The sequence below is a fragment of the Lissotriton helveticus genome, chromosome 3_1 (assembly GCF_964261635.1).
Source record: "Lissotriton helveticus chromosome 3_1, aLisHel1.1, whole genome shotgun sequence".
NCBI classification, from domain to species: domain Eukaryota; kingdom Metazoa; phylum Chordata; class Amphibia; order Caudata; family Salamandridae; genus Lissotriton; species Lissotriton helveticus.
This window is the reverse complement of record NC_136061.1, coordinates 1032443940-1032462133: the sequence shown is the minus strand read 5'-3', so window position 1 is coordinate 1032462133 and position 18194 is coordinate 1032443940. Positions and strand designations below refer to the sequence as shown.

The 18194-nt window shown below is 42.4% G+C and overlaps 1 protein-coding gene across 3 annotated transcripts in view; it reads right to left on the bottom strand.

The window, feature by feature from the left end:
- Window positions 1–235: 235 nt before the first annotated feature.
- LOC144823224 (neurabin-1-like) overlaps window positions 236–18194 on the bottom strand; it is a 647660-nt gene continuing 629701 nt past the window's right edge. For 2 of the 3 annotated variants that reach the window (XM_078681559.1, XM_078681561.1), the window contains one exon: window positions 236–1553. In XM_078681559.1, the coding sequence (XP_078537685.1) occupies window positions 1392–1553 (162 nt within the window). In that variant the 3' untranslated portion in view covers window positions 236–1391. The remainder of the gene's footprint in view (window positions 1554–18194) is intronic. The other variant, XM_078681560.1, reaches the window with a different exon arrangement.

Below are 18194 nucleotides of genomic sequence, written 5' to 3'. Positions count from 1 at the left end.
TTCCTTACGCAAACGTATCTCCAAAGTGGATGATAAAATACAATTTAGATTAACTTAGCAAAAAATGTGGGATTGGAGTTAAAATGTAAGATTTCTCCAAGTATAAAACATTGACCATGTTGATTACAAATATCATGTTATGTAAGATCTACTACAAAGAGAAATTGAGCTAAGGAAAAGTAATCAAAAAGGCAGTTCTCAGATTTATTAAACAATAATTCACACTGTCGACATGTCATTGTTGAAACAATCACTCGTTTAATCAAAAAACAAATCTTTGTTACACCATATACTTAAAATAGGTTGGTCCAATTAGTAAAGTGGCACGATGAAAATTAGAGTTTTAAGACTAAAAGGACTCCATCAAGAAGTATTAAAACATAAGATTTTATTGTAGGCAGTCATCACTATTTTTCCCAGCATTTCATCACTATTTTTTGCAGCATGGCAAGATGTTATAAAAACCTAATTAAAAATTAAGTACTTTCTTGTAAGGATTAGTTCAGAAACTAGAACAAAGCACAATGTGCCAAACCAGTGCTTTAGTGACACTCCCATAAATCCCCATCAGAGATAAATGATCAGTCCAGACAAACTAATTACAAACTAGTAAAAAAATATTTTGGTTTCCAAAAAATGTTTTCTTTCATCAGTAGAAAATAATTGTATAAAAAGTATTCTCAGGCAAAATATGTATAAAACTAAAATTATATATTTATATATTTAACTCATGGTCTGAGATCCTATGTAGAGTGTAGCTTACAGAAACAACGTAGTGCTTTTTGCGCAGCAAAAGTTATAAACCACAATAATTATTTGCTACAGCATAGAAAGTTCTAGAAAATGAGTTTGCATTACAATTGTAAATTACCCAGGGAATAAGACAACTATATTATTAATAAAGTTCCATTACATTAAAACATGTTAATCATTAAAACGGGATTGAGTTAAGCTGTCAAAAATATCTATTGTGCACATTTATAAGTGTCAAAATAAGTACCAGGGATAGTGTTTGAAACCAAGTAGTATAAGCTACCATTTCAGTACCATACTCAATCTGACAATAGATGAAGTAACAGCTACTTCTTCAACACAAGGCATTTAATGTTAAGTCCCACTTTAACACATTAGAGTCTTGAATAGACGTAGTGTTTTTACAGTCTTGAGACCACAACAAACTGGAGGCTGAAGGAGAAGAATTAATAAATACACAACATAATTAATACACAAATATGAACAAAACTAAAACCAAATAATTTCATTCTAACAACTGAAGAAATCAACAAATAAAAACAAATTAAGATGTTTGATTTCATTGTACAATTATATACATATACAATTCGTTTGTACCCCTAAAAGCTGAAGACAAATAAAAATATCACTAAATACATTTAACAGTTTGATTCTACAGTGACTATGACTTTGCCACTCCTCCGTTGGACGTCTTTTTCTTTCTTTTGAACTCTCTTTTCCAGTTTTTCATGGGATTTTTTAATTTCTTTAATTTTTTTCTTAATTGTAGAACGGTCATTTTGGCTGGAAACACCCAAAGCCTTAAAAAGAAATGTATTGAGTCAGTTAAAGCACAAATACCTAAAATGCATAGTCTACCATGAAAAACACCACAAATATTTATAGCAGGCTTCATAACAATATATAATAGCAAGTAATATACCACCCGTAATCAATTACTTTACAGCTTTCACACATATTAGGAACAATACAACATGCCTACAATTAACACCTGCAACTCCTTGCCTATTTTCTTAAGAACAAAACCCATTCTACTTTTGTTTAGAAAATGACTAAAAACAAGTATTCTCCATTTCTTCTTTTGACTTCTTCCTCTTGCCGAATCTGTTTTCTAGACTACACACTCAATGCACTAATTCTAAATATACTAACAAAATGAGTGTCAGGAACTTAATGCTACTTTACATCTGATTGTAATCTCAGTACGTCCTTTGCAAAACACTAATACTGTGTGTGGTACAGGAGTGCTACACAAACTGTTCCTTTTTTGGAATTTAGAATATTATAGGCAAGGGTCTAATTTGCTGTAAATCTGCAGGGTTTAAGTACTGATTAGTGCTTACAATAGTTCAGTTTAGTGGTACATAAGGCAAAACTGAAAATCTTTACCCTGTTCAGCATTTTCTACCTGCATATAGACAGTCATGTCTGTGTTTTTCAGTGTGCTTCTTTTCCCACTGAAGGTTAGTAGGCATTTTACATCCTACCCACACATTCCACATGTAACTGCCTTCATGAAAAGCAATGAATTCCCATTTTGAATCAGATACAACCTGTGCAAAAAACACCCTTTTACAAATATACACTTATCGCTGGAGTGACTGGAACAGCCAAGATAAACCTAAAGGGAGGGCAGGAACACAATTAGAAAAGTATCTGGGAGGGATAAAGGTATAATAAAGAGTAGAAATAATATAACATTATACTTTATTATAACTGGTATTGTCTTGTGATATTATTTCATTATCTGCCTACTTGTGCTGTAAACAGCCAGATTTTGACGAGATCAAGAAAAAAGCTAATTAGTTGAAAATAAGAAATAAACCAAGTAACCACGCCACCTAATACCAAGGACTAGCTCTTGGAAAACATGTTGCAGCACAAATGTGGATTACTAATCCTCAAGGGAAGCTGCAGTAGTATAATATTCAGTCAGGCGACTAGATACTGAGTAATATGTCAAAAGAAGCAATCACAATATATTCCTGTATGGTCTTCCCGCTATTAGCCTTCCTCTTTATAGCACAATCAGGCATGAAATAAGTCCATATATAGAAATATCTACTGCATGCACGGTATAGAAGATGACTGCATAGTCACTAGGCTATACAGATGTTTATAATACTTGTAGAGTGCACTGTAACCTACAAGGTATCCTGGTGCTAAGAAAAAAGCTAAATGCAACACCCAAAAAATACATAGATCGCTGGTGTGTAAAAAGAATGTGATGTTAGAGAGAAGACTGTGATGTTAGAGAGGATGATTGGACTGAAGGTGGCCTCTACCAACATATGAGCATATAAATACATAAACAGAAAGTGAACCTTATCTTACTACTAAAGATATTTAAACAGAGGGTTGCATAACAGTAGCTAAAACGGGCTACTGGGATCTGACACTTAAGTTTACACATGTCAGACTAGGCAGAAAGGTCTTATCATAAAGGAGAAGTCTCTAATGCTAAAAGTAGCCTTCTGCAATGCTGTAACTCATATTTCCAAAGCTGGTACACAATTACTCGGAAATGAATGCACAACCACATGCCCCGGGATACTGCATCTACATGCACCAGAATCTAATCTGTCCACCTTTATGAAGTCTTTTAATAATTTTTCTTCACTCTACAGGGTCCCTTCTTTTTGTCTATATTCAAATTAAAAGGCATGATATTTATTTAACCAACTGTCTTCATTACGGTAAATGACCACTTTACTTAGCTGGGCCATGGGAGAAAACTAAACTGAAAAGCAGGTGCTCCTTAAAAATAATTCCTGTACAGGTTACGTTATAAACAATGACAGAACCTGATCATCCCCATTCTAAAGCACAATTCACCTTTAACAGGGTAGTTTTTGCTATTTAAAATCTGCTGTTTTCTTTATTCTATGGGTTTGGTTTGTACGACACTAAGTGCTGAGTAAAGGTACAGCTGCATTAAATCAAACATAGCACTCAAGCATCTTATTACAATATCAGTCCTGGTGGACAGCCAAGCTTTCTTCAGGAGATATTAAATATATACATATTAGCTGAATAAAACAAAGGGTACATTAACGTTCTAATTAGTTGAAATATTCAGTAATAAATTAATTTTAAAACTAAAAAACAAATCAGAAATTCACCAGTTATAGTTATCTCAATTAACCTAACTATAACTCGCGCCTACCAATGCACAGTTGTCTCATCAATAATTTAGTATCAATGTCATTGAAGATGTCATGAGTGATGTAATATCTGGGGAAATTAGCAGTGCATGGCGAGGGCACGAGTTGTAGTTAGGTAACAGCACGAGTTATAGTTACTTGAGATAAATAGAACAGATACATTTCTCTGCTTTTAGATTGTAAAATGCTATGTTGTTACTGAACATTTCACCTAACAAGAATGTTACTTTCACCCGTGTTATTTTTAGTAAATTTGTAGGGTTTTATAGTGTAAAGGAATATTTGATTAACCATACGTAAATTCAAACCCCTGCTGTGCACAAACATTGGCCCTGCGGCCAAACTGCCACAGTGCGGCCAGGGAGGGCAGTAGGTAGGGGGTTTGGCCACAAGGCTTGCCCCGGAGGACCCCAGGGCCCTTTTTTTTTTTTTTAATGGGAGAGGGGCGCATGTTCCTCTCTCTGCCTAGTTAGGCCCTGGGGACCTATCCCCCAGGGCCACTCCTTTAAATAAAGGGGAGGGGGGCCACGCAGCACCCCCCCTCCCCAAGCTGCTATCTTCCCCAGGGATCCCAGGCTCTCACACTTAAAGGGTGGGTGCCCTGATACACACCCAGGGCACCCATCTTACTCTTACTGAGGGCTGCAGGGGGATCACCAAGGCCCCTGTCGGCTCCCCACCGGCAGCGGGAGCAGGCATTGCCCGCACCTAGAGGGAGCTACAAATGCTTCTCGCTCACGGGGCAGGTGGAGCAATATTTGGATTTGTTTCCCTTGCAACAGTGCGGGCAGTGAAACCGATCAATAGTCTGATACCAGCAGGCGGGAGCTTTGAAAATACTCCTGCCAAGCAAGAGCAAACACAGGTTTCCCTGCCTGCAGGGTCCAGGCAACATATGTTCCGGGGTGGGCTCGCTGGGACATTGCTTGTGAGCCGGCCCCGGGGGATGGGTCCCCGGGACCATCAATTGGTTGGGTGAGTGGGGCGGTAAAGTCGCTCTTCCCTTAAAACAAATGCTAGCCCCTGGGCTGAAAGGGGGAGGGGGGCACCTTCTCCTTTCCACTGAAAATTACACTGGTGCCAAAATCAGCATCCGTTTAGCAGTTTAGGGTGTAGTGGTGTCTAAAGTTCTTATATATCTGTAAGAGACATTAGTTAGTGATAGATTCCTTACCTTAGAATATCCCCAGGCGTCAGACAGGATCCGGAAAATTTTGCGTAGCAATACCCCTGCGCGCCGGCAGGCGTCGTCGGCACCGGAATGCGTCGGAGTACTTAGACGCCGCCCATGCGCGCTGGCGTCAGTTCTGATACACAGCTTTTCCGCGCCAGATACGCAGAGCCATGATAGAACCAACACTGGTGCCATGAAACTAGGGCCCTAAAAGGGGATGACCGTAACCCTAGATATCGGTTCGCAAAACGGGGAGGATGGGTGGGTCGGTAAGAAATCTATCACTAACTAATGTCTCTTACAGATATATCGTTACACAAGTAGTAACTTGTGCATCTGAAAGAGACACGTTCGTGATAGATTCCTTACCTTAGAATAGATACCCCAGCAATACCAACCCTGGTGGTGGGTCTGCGAACCAATAATCACACCAGAAAGTCTTGGACGACGGAACGGCCAAAGAAGCCATCCCTCCGGACTTGACTGTCCAGGCAATATTTTCTTGCAAACGTGTGCAGCGAGGCCCACGTAGCTGCCTGGCAAATGTCCTGCAAGGGCACTCCCCAGCCCAGGGCAGTGGTGGTCGCCGTGGCCGGAGTGGAATGAGCCCTCAATCCAACAGGGGGCTCCTTCTTAGCCAAGGAGTAACATGCCTGGATACACAAGATGATCCACCGAGAGATGGTCTGCTTGTGCACCGCCTTTCTCTACTTAGCGCCCACGTAACCAACAAAGAGTTGGTCATCCACCAGGAACTGGCGTGTACGATCCAGATAGTAAGAGAGCGCACGTTTTGGGTCCAGACGGAGGAGTCTCTCTTCCTCTTTCGAGGGATGCGGAGGCGGAAAGAAGGTGGGCAAGGTAATGGACTGCCCGATGTGGAAGGCCGTGACAACCTTGGGCATGAACAGAGAGGAAAGGAGGTGTGGAAGAAAGAGCCTGGAGCTCACTCACTCTCCTGGCAGAGGTGATGGCAACCAGGAAAGCAGTCTTCAAAGTAAGAAGACGGAGAGGACAGTTATGGAGCGGCTCAAAAGGAGCACACATTAGGTAAGTAAGAACAAGGTTCAAGTCCCACTGGGGCATCACAAAAGGAACAGGAGGGAACATGTGTGTGATGCCCTTCAAAAACCTATTTACAATAGGGGACTTGAACAAAGAAGGCTGATCAGGTAGCCTTAAGAAGGCGGAAAGGGCAGAAAGGTACCCCTTGATAGTGCCCAGAGCAGAGCCCTGCTGGGCAAGAGAAAGAAGGAAGGAAGAGGAGAACCTCAGAAAGGGGTGCAGAGAGTGGATCCACAGCCTTTGCTGTGCATCATGCCACAAATCTGTTCCAACTGCAGGCGTATACCGACTTTGTGGAGGGACGCCTGGCTGCCAGAATGACATGACAGACTTCAGGAGGCAAGTCAAATGGCCTCAACTGCCGCCGCTCAATCTCCAAGCTTGTAGGTGGAGACTGGACAGGTTCGGGTGAAGGACCGTCCCCTGCTGCTGCGACAGAAGGTCCTCCCGAAGAGGCAGACGAATCGGGGGATCGACTGACATGCTGAGTAGCTCGGGATACCAGTATCTTCGTGCCCAGTCCAGAGCCACAAGTATAACCTGGGCCCGGTCGCGCCTGATCTTCTTCAGCACTCTGGGCAGAAGTGGTATAGGCGGAAAGGCATACAATAGACAGCAACTCCACTCGCGACGAAAAGCGTCTCCGAGCGAGTGCCGCCTTAGAAATTCCAAGGCGCAGAACTGATGACATTGCGCGTTCTCTTCTGTGGCGAATAGATCTAACCAAGGCTCTCCCCACTGCTGAAAGAGGCCTTGCGCCACGTCAGAGTTCAGACGCCATTCGTGATCCATCATGCACCGACAGCTGAGTTCGTCCGCCCTGGCATTCAGAGAACCTGCCAGGTGTTGAACCACCAGGGTCACGCCCTGATGTTCCAGCCACTGCCAGAGGCGCAGAGCCTCCTGGCATAGGGTCCCTGACCCCACCCCGCCCTGTTTGTTGCAGTACCACATGGCGGTGGGGTTGTCCGTGAACACCTGCACTACACTCCCCCGGACAGAGGGGAGGAATGCCTTCAGTGATAGTCGGATCGCCTTCAGTGCTAGTCGGATCGCCCGCAGCTCCAAAAGGTTGATATGGAGCCGGGACTCCACCGGAGAACAGAGGCCTCTGATCTCCGCCTCTCCCATGTGGCCTCCCCAGCCCTGGAGGGATGTGTTCTTCACAACCAGGTGCTCCGGGGTGGGGTAGGGAAAGGGATCTGCCACTGACCCAATCGCGGTCCGTGAGCCACCACTGCAACTGTCTTGCAGTGCCCTCCGAGATCAAGACATGATGGGAAAAGTTGCCCTGATGGTGTGCTGTTAGACCTGTCAGCCCTCTGGGTGGTCCCTCCTATTATTTATTTTTGTTCCCTTTCTGCCTCCTAACCTTTTTTTTTTCATGTCCACTGGAATTTTTAGTGTTGCCTTTTTAGGGCTGGGTGCCATTTTATCCTTAAGGATTATTTTTCTGAGGCCTAGGTGCCTTTCTGACTGAATCCACAGGACCCACAAAATGGTGGCTTACAACTGCCACCTGTCTGGTTACTTCAGGGTCTCGGGCCATAGGACACTATGAGGGCTTCCAGAACTTTCTGGACCTCTCTGGACACTCTAGGGACAGCCTATATAAGGTTGAATGTTGGGCAGCCATTTTGTGTCGTGTGGAGTGAAAGCAGAGGAGAGAGAATCTTGCGGGAGTCCAGGCTGTGGAGTGAGGAGGTTGGCACTGTGAAGTGAGGGGGCTTGACTGCCTTCAGAGGCTGCTACCCCTTCCTGTGATGCTACCCCAAGCCCATTGATCTGAACTCACGAAGACATTGGCAATTGAAGCCACAATTCCACTAATGCTACCAGTTGTAGCCCTGATAAAAGTCCCGTGGGTTAGTCATCTCCCTATGCCCAGCACTACCCGTTACCTCGTTGCCCTGCTGTGACCCGCCTGAGCCCGTCAGTTGGTGCAGCCGAACTGACCTGGATTTCCCCGCCTTGGTGTTATTCTCGCCACTATTCCGACAGATTTCCTGAGGTGGGAGCGCGAGTCCTGCAAGATAAGCGCCGGCGGGGATTCTGGTGTCTAGTTCCCCGGGGTCCAAGGAGAGGCCGGGGCTTCAGGGAAAGAGACTTCCCCGCTATCGAAATTGTGGAAAGGGCCGGCACTGGCAGGGTGTTCGCGGCGTCATTGAGGTGGTTGCCAGGATGCGGAGACCGGAGTAGCGTCCTGCCCTGACGTAAGGAGGAGGAGCGGGGCAGGCCGAGAGGAGGTGCGTCCTGCCTTGAGGGAGGAACCGAGGTAGAGACGCGCTGGAGTTTCCGGCATGTCGCTTCGCTTCTGAGAGGGCGCGGAGCGAATTGTGCCAAATTAGGAAGGGAAGTTGCTGCGTGGGAGCGCCCTGTGTCAGGTGAAGAGTTAACCACCGGGGGCTTGCTTCCAGTGACTGGTGACTGAGGAACTTAACCCCTTCTCTTGGCCTGTGTTTAATCAGCGCGCTGTGGTTTCCCAGCAGGAGGGAGCAAGGAGTAGCCGAGGAGAAGGGAGGGGGGGGAAAAGACGCATGACTCCAATGGCAGATGCTGGCCAAATGTGAGGTGCTTTATTTTCTTTCCATTGCAATTGAGGTTATTCAAAGGAACGGAGCATGGCCAAATAATCTCTAGGTGACAAGCCTTCCTTCCACAATTAATGTGTACTCTTACTGGGTTTAAAACAGGAGTTCTTTTGTTCTTCTAAAGTAAAAGAATGCTCTGACTGTGCTAACTGAAACCTTTTGCATGGACACTTTGCACTAATGAATTAACGTAATCTACTGCATTTTTAGGCACTGCTTTGATAGTCAGTTGATATAACCAAATGCTTGACTCAAACTAAGAGGTGTTCTGCTGTTTTGTCGTTTTGTCTCCGGTACTCGCTCCTAATGTTTCAATGATTGTACAATTTTAAACTACTGTTGGTGCTGTGAATAAGTAAGATTCACTAGTGTGATTGGAGCTAATGCACTAACTGGAAAATATGAGATAGGAATACTAATGGTGAAATATATGTAAAGATGACATGTTACTGCGGATGCAACTAAGAAAAATTTGAAGAAAAGATGAAGCTTTTCTAACTTTTTATAAATACGGTGTAGTGTCCTTTTTGAGTGGAAGTACATTGTGCTGCTGTATCGAGTGTTGTTGCTAGAAGAGGGCAACCCAATACTCCCCAAGGAACTGGGTAATTAACATTCATAGAAAAATTGCGCCTTGAGGTATTATTTTATCTCATTGAGTCTTTTTATCACATGTCATATATATGTACACTAACTCCAAAGAACATCAGAAAACGTGGTATTTCAATTCAGAACTTTTATATCATATCTGAAATCAATATATTTATTTAGGTTCTTTATAAGTAAGGCAACACAAAAACACTACTACATTCAGTAAATTCCTAGTAGTGTGTTACACCGTTGGTTTAATATGTACAAACCATATATACACATAGAATGCTACTGAAAATACAGTCAGCTCAGTCCATCACTCTCTTTTTTACAAATCCTGTTGTTGGTGATTCCTAACCCAAAACGGTGCCTGGGCGTCGACGTTTCGGTCTCTACTGTATAAATCACACCAAGACCATCATCAGGACTACTGTTGCACAAAATATCTACAAAGAAATATATACAATATGTACAATCAGTCTCTTTATTTCCACATTCCAATGTCCAATATATTTAATCGTCTGCTGACATTAAACCATCACCTCACCCGGTGTGACAGAATATATAAAAAAACCACTACCTGGCTTAATACTCACTGAAAAAATATATCCTCTCAAAAATATTCTCTCTGAAGTATTCAGATTCCGCTGTGGTTTTACCACTATTGTAAATTTAGTCCAACTATCGCCCTAAAACCGGTGTAATAAAAACATGAAACAACCAATCAATAGAACCACAGGCCACATCTATTCCACTTATATGGCATCCACCTCGGCTCCCTGCTTACCTTAATTTCAATCTAAGAGCGTACTTGAAAACGCGAGTCCACAATTCGACTCCGTGTGCAAAAAGTATTACCTAAAAGACACAAGCAAGGAGGGCTACCGTCACACTCCTATCTCGTTTACTCTGGGCATCTTCTGTTAACTGAAAGACAGCTGAAAGACAGCGTTTGTACTCACTCGTATGCACCACCATTGACGGGACCCATCCTCGTCACTTTCACTTCGCGTCTGCTCACAAACGCGCAGGCTAGGATAACAATCTTTCCGTGAAGTGCGCGCATGCGCATACGCTCAAAAAACGCTAGAAACTGCAGTGGCCATTTTAGAAGGGGCAATGTTGCCTACTGATTCGTACAACTTTCTATGTATCAAGTGTTCCATCACCACACCAAAACTAAAACAACAATTACTAAAAACATACAGGAATTCTCTCATCTTAATTTCATAAACCTGCTATTAACATGCTAATAGGCAAGCGTTCCTACCTAGAGGGACCACTGTTAAACACTATGTACAAAACACTGATCTAAGTTACATCACGTGCGTAGGCAACACAACTGAGACTCAAAGGGTTGCAAGATTGTGCCATTCCACAAATTGATTCAGTCCGTGTTCCACTGTTCTACTCATCCATATCCATTTGTTCTCTTTTAATGTCAGCAGACGATCCACATTGGTCCTTCTTTTTGAACCCTTTACCACTTCCAGCACAAACCACTTCATGTCTTTGGGACCATGTGACTTCTGAATGTAATGCTCTACCAATGGTGCCGTCAGTACCTTACACCTAATTCGTGATTGGTGTTGTGATATTCTCTTCCTAATTTCCTGTGTGGTCTTTCCAATATACATCAGGCCACACGGGCATTCGATACAGTAAATGACATTCCTTGTCATACAATTTGAATGATGTTGTAGCATTACTTGTTTGCCATTCAGAATGCAGGATTTTGTCCTGGCAGTGGTATCACATACAGCACATTGTCCACAAGGGTAATGTCCCACAATGGGGGCCAAACCCCATTGGTTCTGGATAGTATTCACACATGGTTCCCTGTATGTTTTAACCAAATGATCCCGTAAATTCCTGCCTCTCTTAAAAGCAAAACGGGGAAAGCTCAATTGTGGTTCCAATTTCTGTATTAGATGCCAGTTCTTGGATATAATTCTTTTGATTTGGCTAGACTCTGTCCCAAAGGTAGTGACACACGCTATTGTGTTTTCAGCCTTCTCTTTGGCTGTATTCTCAGTCAATAGTGCTCCACGGTCATAATACCAAGCCCGCTTAAGGGCCCGTTTCACCATTCTGTATGGATATTCTCTGGCGCCTAATTTCAATTGGAGGATTTTAGCTTCTCTGAAATAATCCTCTTTTCGTGTACAATTACGTTTAATTCTTAAAAATTGGCCAAAGGGGAGATTGTCCCTTAAATTCCTGGGGTGATGACTAGAGTATTTCAACAGAGTGTTGCGAGATGTAGGCTTCGTGTACAGATTAACCACTAGACTACCGTTGTCATTGATTACTTGTAAATCTAGAAAATTTATCCGCTCATTGCTATACTCAATCGTAAATTGTAAGTTATTTTGTTCATTGAGCCAAGCATGAAATGATAATAGGTGATCCTCAGAGCCTTCCCAAATCAAACACACATCGTCAATATACCTTAAGTATCGTTTGATATGAGTCTCGAAGGGATTATTATTGTGGATAATTTTTTCCTCAAAATCTGCCACGTATAGGTTCGCTATGTCCGGGGCAAAAATTGCCCCCATTGCCACTCCTTTACGTTGGCCAAAGAAGTCTTCCTTAAATAAGAAGTAATTACGCTCAAGGGCTATTTTGGCACATTTAATGACAAATTCCACTGGTACCTGTGTGGGACGTGTCTGGGTTTCTAACACTTTCTCAAGAACTTTTAAAGCCTCATTCTGAGGGATATTAGAGTATAAACTCTCAATATCCATGGTAACTAGGATATTCTTGTCCGGATCAAATGGCATCCCTTCCAGGGCATTTATTACACTGATACTATCTTTAGTGTAAGATTTAGTCAGTGGCACAAAGGGTTTTATAAAATGGTCTACATACTCCGCCAAAGGTTGCAAAATCGACCCACACCCCGCCACAATGGGTCTTCCTGGGGGGTGTGTAGAGTTCTTATGAATTTTGGGGAGTATGTAGAATGCCGGAATAGTGAACTCATTCTTGTTTAGATATTCAAATTCTTTCTGGCTTAGCCACATTCCCTCCAGGCCCTCTTTACTTGTAGCAAGTATTTCTTTCCTTATCATTTCTGTGGGATCTCCTCTTAGTCTGGTGTAATGTAAGTCATTGTTTAGTTGGCGTAAAGCCTCCCTCTCATAATCTGCCTTATCCTGTACTATTATGCTGCCCCCTTTATCAGCGGGTTTAATATAGATGTCATCACGTTTAGACAATGCCTGTAGTATCTCATGTTGTTCCCTACTGAAGTTATACTTTACAAACCTCCTCTTATTATTGAAAAGTTGGTCCAGCTCAACCAGAACTGTATTTTCAAACGTTAGTAGCTCTTTAGGCATTAGGTTGTTCGAGGGGTAAAACGTTGAAGGACACCGTAGACCCGTCACATTATGGGACTCATTAATAGTCAAAGTTTTGCTGAAGAAATGTTTCAAGCGTAACGTACGGAAAAACCTGTGTATTTCCATCTGTGTTGTAAACTTATAAAGAACCTAAATAAATATATTGATTCAGATATGATATAAAAGTTCTGAATTGAAATACCACGTTTTCTGATGTTCTTTGGAGTTAGTGTACATATATATGACATGTGATAAAAAGACTCAATGAGATAAAATAATACCTCAAGGCGCAATTTTTCTATGAATGTTAATTACCCAGTTCCTTGGGGAGTATTGGGTTGCCCTCTTCTAGCAACTGTATTGGCGCAGACAAGTTCTGCAAGGGCCCTTCTTTGAAAGTGGTTGTATCAAATATTTGGGTTTGTCTGCTTGCACTGTTTTCTTTAATTATGTGTATGTAAAAAATTTGTAAATATTTTTGTATGATTTCAGTAATTAATATTGTATTTTACTGTGTTTTGTATATGACATTTGAACATTTAAAATTGTAAATGTCAGAACAAGAGACTCTCACTTATAGCGATGAATACATTGCTAAAATAGCGAGCGGACCATCCCTACTGGGACCTCAGAATACCACAAGTACACATAACATACAACAGACCACAATTCGCAACAATCTAGAAAGACTGCGGAAGAAACTAATTAGAAAAGAGTTACACGCAAAATTTCTTACGGATTGCTTAAATAATAATATCATTCCTGTGGGTTTGCAGGTACGGAATATTCCGGCTATATTTACGGAAGACGAGGATTTCAAATTGGGTTTTAGTTTTGTATCCAACAAGTGCTCGCGCAGTTGGATGGTGCTGGGAATTGAAACTGCGCTAAAGCACATTGATAAACTCAAACAAGAAATAACAGATTTGGAAAAACAAGTTAGGGAAGACCAAACTGTTACTGATGCTGAGGAGTTCCTAAAGAAATTAGAGTTGCAGATAGCTGATTTCTTAAAAAATAACATTCTAAAAAAAACAGAGAAATTACAAAAAGATTTAAAGTACTATTCAAAGGAACGCACCTACCCCTACCTCAAGAAAGAGTTCTTTCAACAAGGTCAGACACATTGGGCTCCTAAACAATTAACATTTTCGGATACAGCTTCGTCAAATTCAGACGACAGCACTAACCGAGCAGGGGGTTCTAACCAGGGCTACAATAGAGGACAAGGTCGAGGCCGTTTTTTAGGGAGGGGCCAGACACCACCACGGGGACGAGCACGGGGAGGACGCAGGGGTCAATACAGGAATCAATATACCCCGGGGTTCCGACGAACCAGGAACAATTATTACGAGTGGTGAGAGAGATGGATACAACTGTAGCAGACGAGGTTGAGAATCCTATGCTGGAGGTGGTGCCTATTTTTAATCTCTCTAGTCATGAACTTACGAGACAAGAATTAGAACTCTTGAGCCATGGTTTATCATATGTGCCCACCAATAGGAATGACCATTTTACAACACAGATGGAAATACACAGGTTTTTCCGTACGTTACGCTTGAAACATTTCTTCAGCAAAACTTTGACTATTAATGAGTCCCATAATGTGACGGGTCTACGGTGTCCTTCAACGTTTTACCCCTCGAACAACCTAATGCCTAAAGCGCTACTAACGTTTGAAAATACAGTTCTGGTTGAGCTGGACCAACTTTTCAATAATAAGAGGAGGTTTGTAAAGTATAACTTCAGTAGGGAACAACATGAGATACTACAGGCATTGTCTAAACGTGATGACATCTATATTAAACCCGCTGATAAAGGGGGCAGCATAATAGTACAGGATAAGGCAGATTATGAGAGGGAGGCTTTACGCCAACTAAACAATGACTTACATTACACCAGACTAAGAGGAGATCCCACAGAAATGATAAGGAAAGAAATACTTGCTACAAGTAAAGAGGGCCTGGAGGGAATGTGGCTAAGCCAGAAAGAATTTGAATATCTAAACAAGAATGAGTTCACTATTCCGGCATTCTACATACTCCCCAAAATTCATAAGAACTCTACACACCCCCCAGGAAGACCCATTGTGGCGGGGTGTGGGTCGATTTTGCAACCTTTGGCGGAGTATGTAGACCATTTTATAAAACCCTTTGTGCCACTGACTAAATCTTACACTAAAGATAGTATCAGTGTAATAAATGCCCTGGAAGGGATGCCATTTGATCCGGACAAGAATATCCTAGTTACCATGGATATTGAGAGTTTATACTCTAATATCCCTCAGAATGAGGCTTTAAAAGTTCTTGAGAAAGTGTTAGAAACCCAGACACGTCCCACACAGGTACCAGTGGAATTTGTCATTAAATGTGCCAAAATAGCCCTTGAGCGTAATTACTTCTTATTTAAGGAAGACTTCTTTGGCCAACGTAAAGGAGTGGCAATGGGGGCAATTTTTGCCCCGGACATAGCGAACCTATACGTGGCAGATTTTGAGGAAAAAATTATCCACAATAATAATCCCTTCGAGACTCATATCAAACGATACTTAAGGTATATTGACGATGTGTGTTTGATTTGGGAAGGCTCTGAGGATCACCTATTATCATTTCATGCTTGGCTCAATGAACAAAATAACTTACAATTTACGATTGAGTATAGCAATGAGCGGATAAATTTTCTAGATTTACAAGTAATCAATGACAACGGTAGTCTAGTGGTTAATCTGTACACGAAGCCTACATCTCGCAACACTCTGTTGAAATACTCTAGTCATCACCCCAGGAATTTAAGGGACAATCTCCCCTTTGGCCAATTTTTAAGAATTAAACGTAATTGTACACGAAAAGAGGATTATTTCAGAGAAGCTAAAATCCTCCAATTGAAATTAGGCGCCAGAGAATATCCATACAGAATGGTGAAACGGGCCCTTAAGCGGGCTTGGTATTATGACCGTGGAGCACTATTGACTGAGAATACAGCCAAAGAGAAGGCTGAAAACACAATAGCGTGTGTCACTACCTTTGGGACAGAGTCTAGCCAAATCAAAAGAATTATATCCAAGAACTGGCATCTAATACAGAAATTGGAACCACAATTGAGCTTTCCCCGTTTTGCTTTTAAGAGAGGCAGGAATTTACGGGATCATTTGGTTAAAACATACAGGGAACCATGTGTGAATACTATCCAGAACCAATGGGGTTTGGCCCCCATTGTGGGACATTACCCTTGTGGACAATGTGCTGTATGTGATACCACTGCCAGGACAAAATCCTGCATTCTGAATGGCAAACAAGTAATGCTACAACATCATTCAAATTGTATGACAAGGAATGTCATTTACTGTATCGAATGCCCGTGTGGCCTGATGTATATTGGAAAGACCACACAGGAAATTAGGAAGAGAATATCACAACACCAATCACGAATTAGGTGTAAGGTACTGACGGCACCATTGGTAGAGCATTACATTCAGAAGTCACATGGTCCCAAAGACATGAAGTGGTTTGTGCTGGAAGTGGTAAAGGGTTCAAAAAGAAGGACCAATGTGGATCGTCTGCTGACATTAAAAGAGAACAAATGGATATGGATGAGTAGAACAGTGGAACACGGACTGAATCAATTTGTGGAATGGCACAATCTTGCAACCCTTTGAGTCTCAGTTGTGTTGCCTACGCACGTGATGTAACTTAGATCAGTGTTTTGTACATAGTGTTTAACAGTGGTCCCTCTAGGTGAGGAACGCTTGCCTATTAGCATGTTAATAGCAGGTTTATGAAATTAAGATGAGAGAATTCCTGTATGTTTTTAGTAATTGTTGTTTTAGTTTTGGTGTGGTGATGGAACACTTGATACATAGAAAGTTGTACGAATCAGTAGGCAACATTGCCCCTTCTAAAATGGCCACTGCAGTTTCTAGCGTTTTTTGAGCGTATGCGCATGCGCGCACTTCACGGAAAGATTGTTATCCTAGCCTGCGCGTTTGTGAGCAGACGCGAAGTGAAAGTGACGAGGATGGGTCCCGTCAATGGTGGTGCATACGAGTGAGTACAAACGCTGTCTTTCAGCTGTCTTTCAGTTAACAGAAGATGCCCAGAGTAAACGAGATAGGAGTGTGACGGTAGCCCTCCTTGCTTGTGTCTTTTAGGTAATACTTTTTGCACACGGAGTCGAATTGTGGACTCGCGTTTTCAAGTACGCTCTTAGATTGAAATTAAGGTAAGCAGGGAGCCGAGGTGGATGCCATATAAGTGGAATAGATGTGGCCTGTGGTTCTATTGATTGGTTGTTTCATGTTTTTATTACACCGGTTTTAGGGCGATAGTTGGACTAAATTTACAATAGTGGTAAAACCACAGCGGAATCTGAATACTTCAGAGAGAATATTTTTGAGAGGATATATTTTTTCAGTGAGTATTAAGCCAGGTAGTGGTTTTTTTATATATTCTGTCACACCGGGTGAGGTGATGGTTTAATGTCAGCAGACGATTAAATATATTGGACATTGGAATGTGGAAATAAAGAGACTGATTGTACATATTGTATATATTTCTTTGTAGATATTTTGTGCAACAGTAGTCCTGATGATGGTCTTGGTGTGATTTATACAGTAGAGACCGAAACGTCGACGCCCAGGCACCGTTTTGGGTTAGGAATCACCAACAACAGGATTTGTAAAAAAGAGAGTGATGGACTGAGCTGACTGTATTTTCAGTAGCATTCTATGTGTATATATGGTTTGTACATATTATACCAACGGTGTAACACACTACTAGGAATTTACTGAATGTAGTAGTGTTTTTGTGTTGCCTTACTTATAAAGAACCTAAATAAATATATTGATTTCAGATATGATATAAAAGTTCTGAATTGAAATACCACGTTTTCTGATGTTCTTTGGAGTTAGTGTACATATATATGACATGTGATAAAAAGACTCAATGAGATAAAATAATACCTCAAGGCGCAATTTTTCTATGAATGCTGTATCGAGTGTGACGCAAGCGCAACAAGTTGCCTCAGAGATAGGTCTTTCCACTTGAGCCAGGCTACCCAAGGTGGACCGGTTATCCCCGGGTCCAACATGGGCCCACTGATACTTCAGGTCCCACTGCAGAGCCCGCATCCGCCACCGGGCGTGATGCACCAGAAGGACGCAGGAGGCCATCAGCCCCAGAAGCCGCAGCGTCAACCTGACCGAGACTCGGGATAAAAGCTGAAAGATCGGAATCGGAGCCTGAATATCCCGAACCCACTGTTCCGGAGGATAAATCCGAAACTGCGCAGAGTCTAGAACCGCTCCGATGAAGAGGAGCTTCTGAGAGGGACACAGGTGTGACTTCGGCACGTTGATGGAGAACCCCAGCAAGTGCAGGAGGTGGGCCGTAGTCTGGAGGTGGCTGACGACTGTCTGGGGCGAGCACGCCTTCAACAACCCGTCGTCGAGGTAGGGGAAGACTGACACCCCTAACCTGCGCAGATGAGTTGCGACCACCGCCATCAC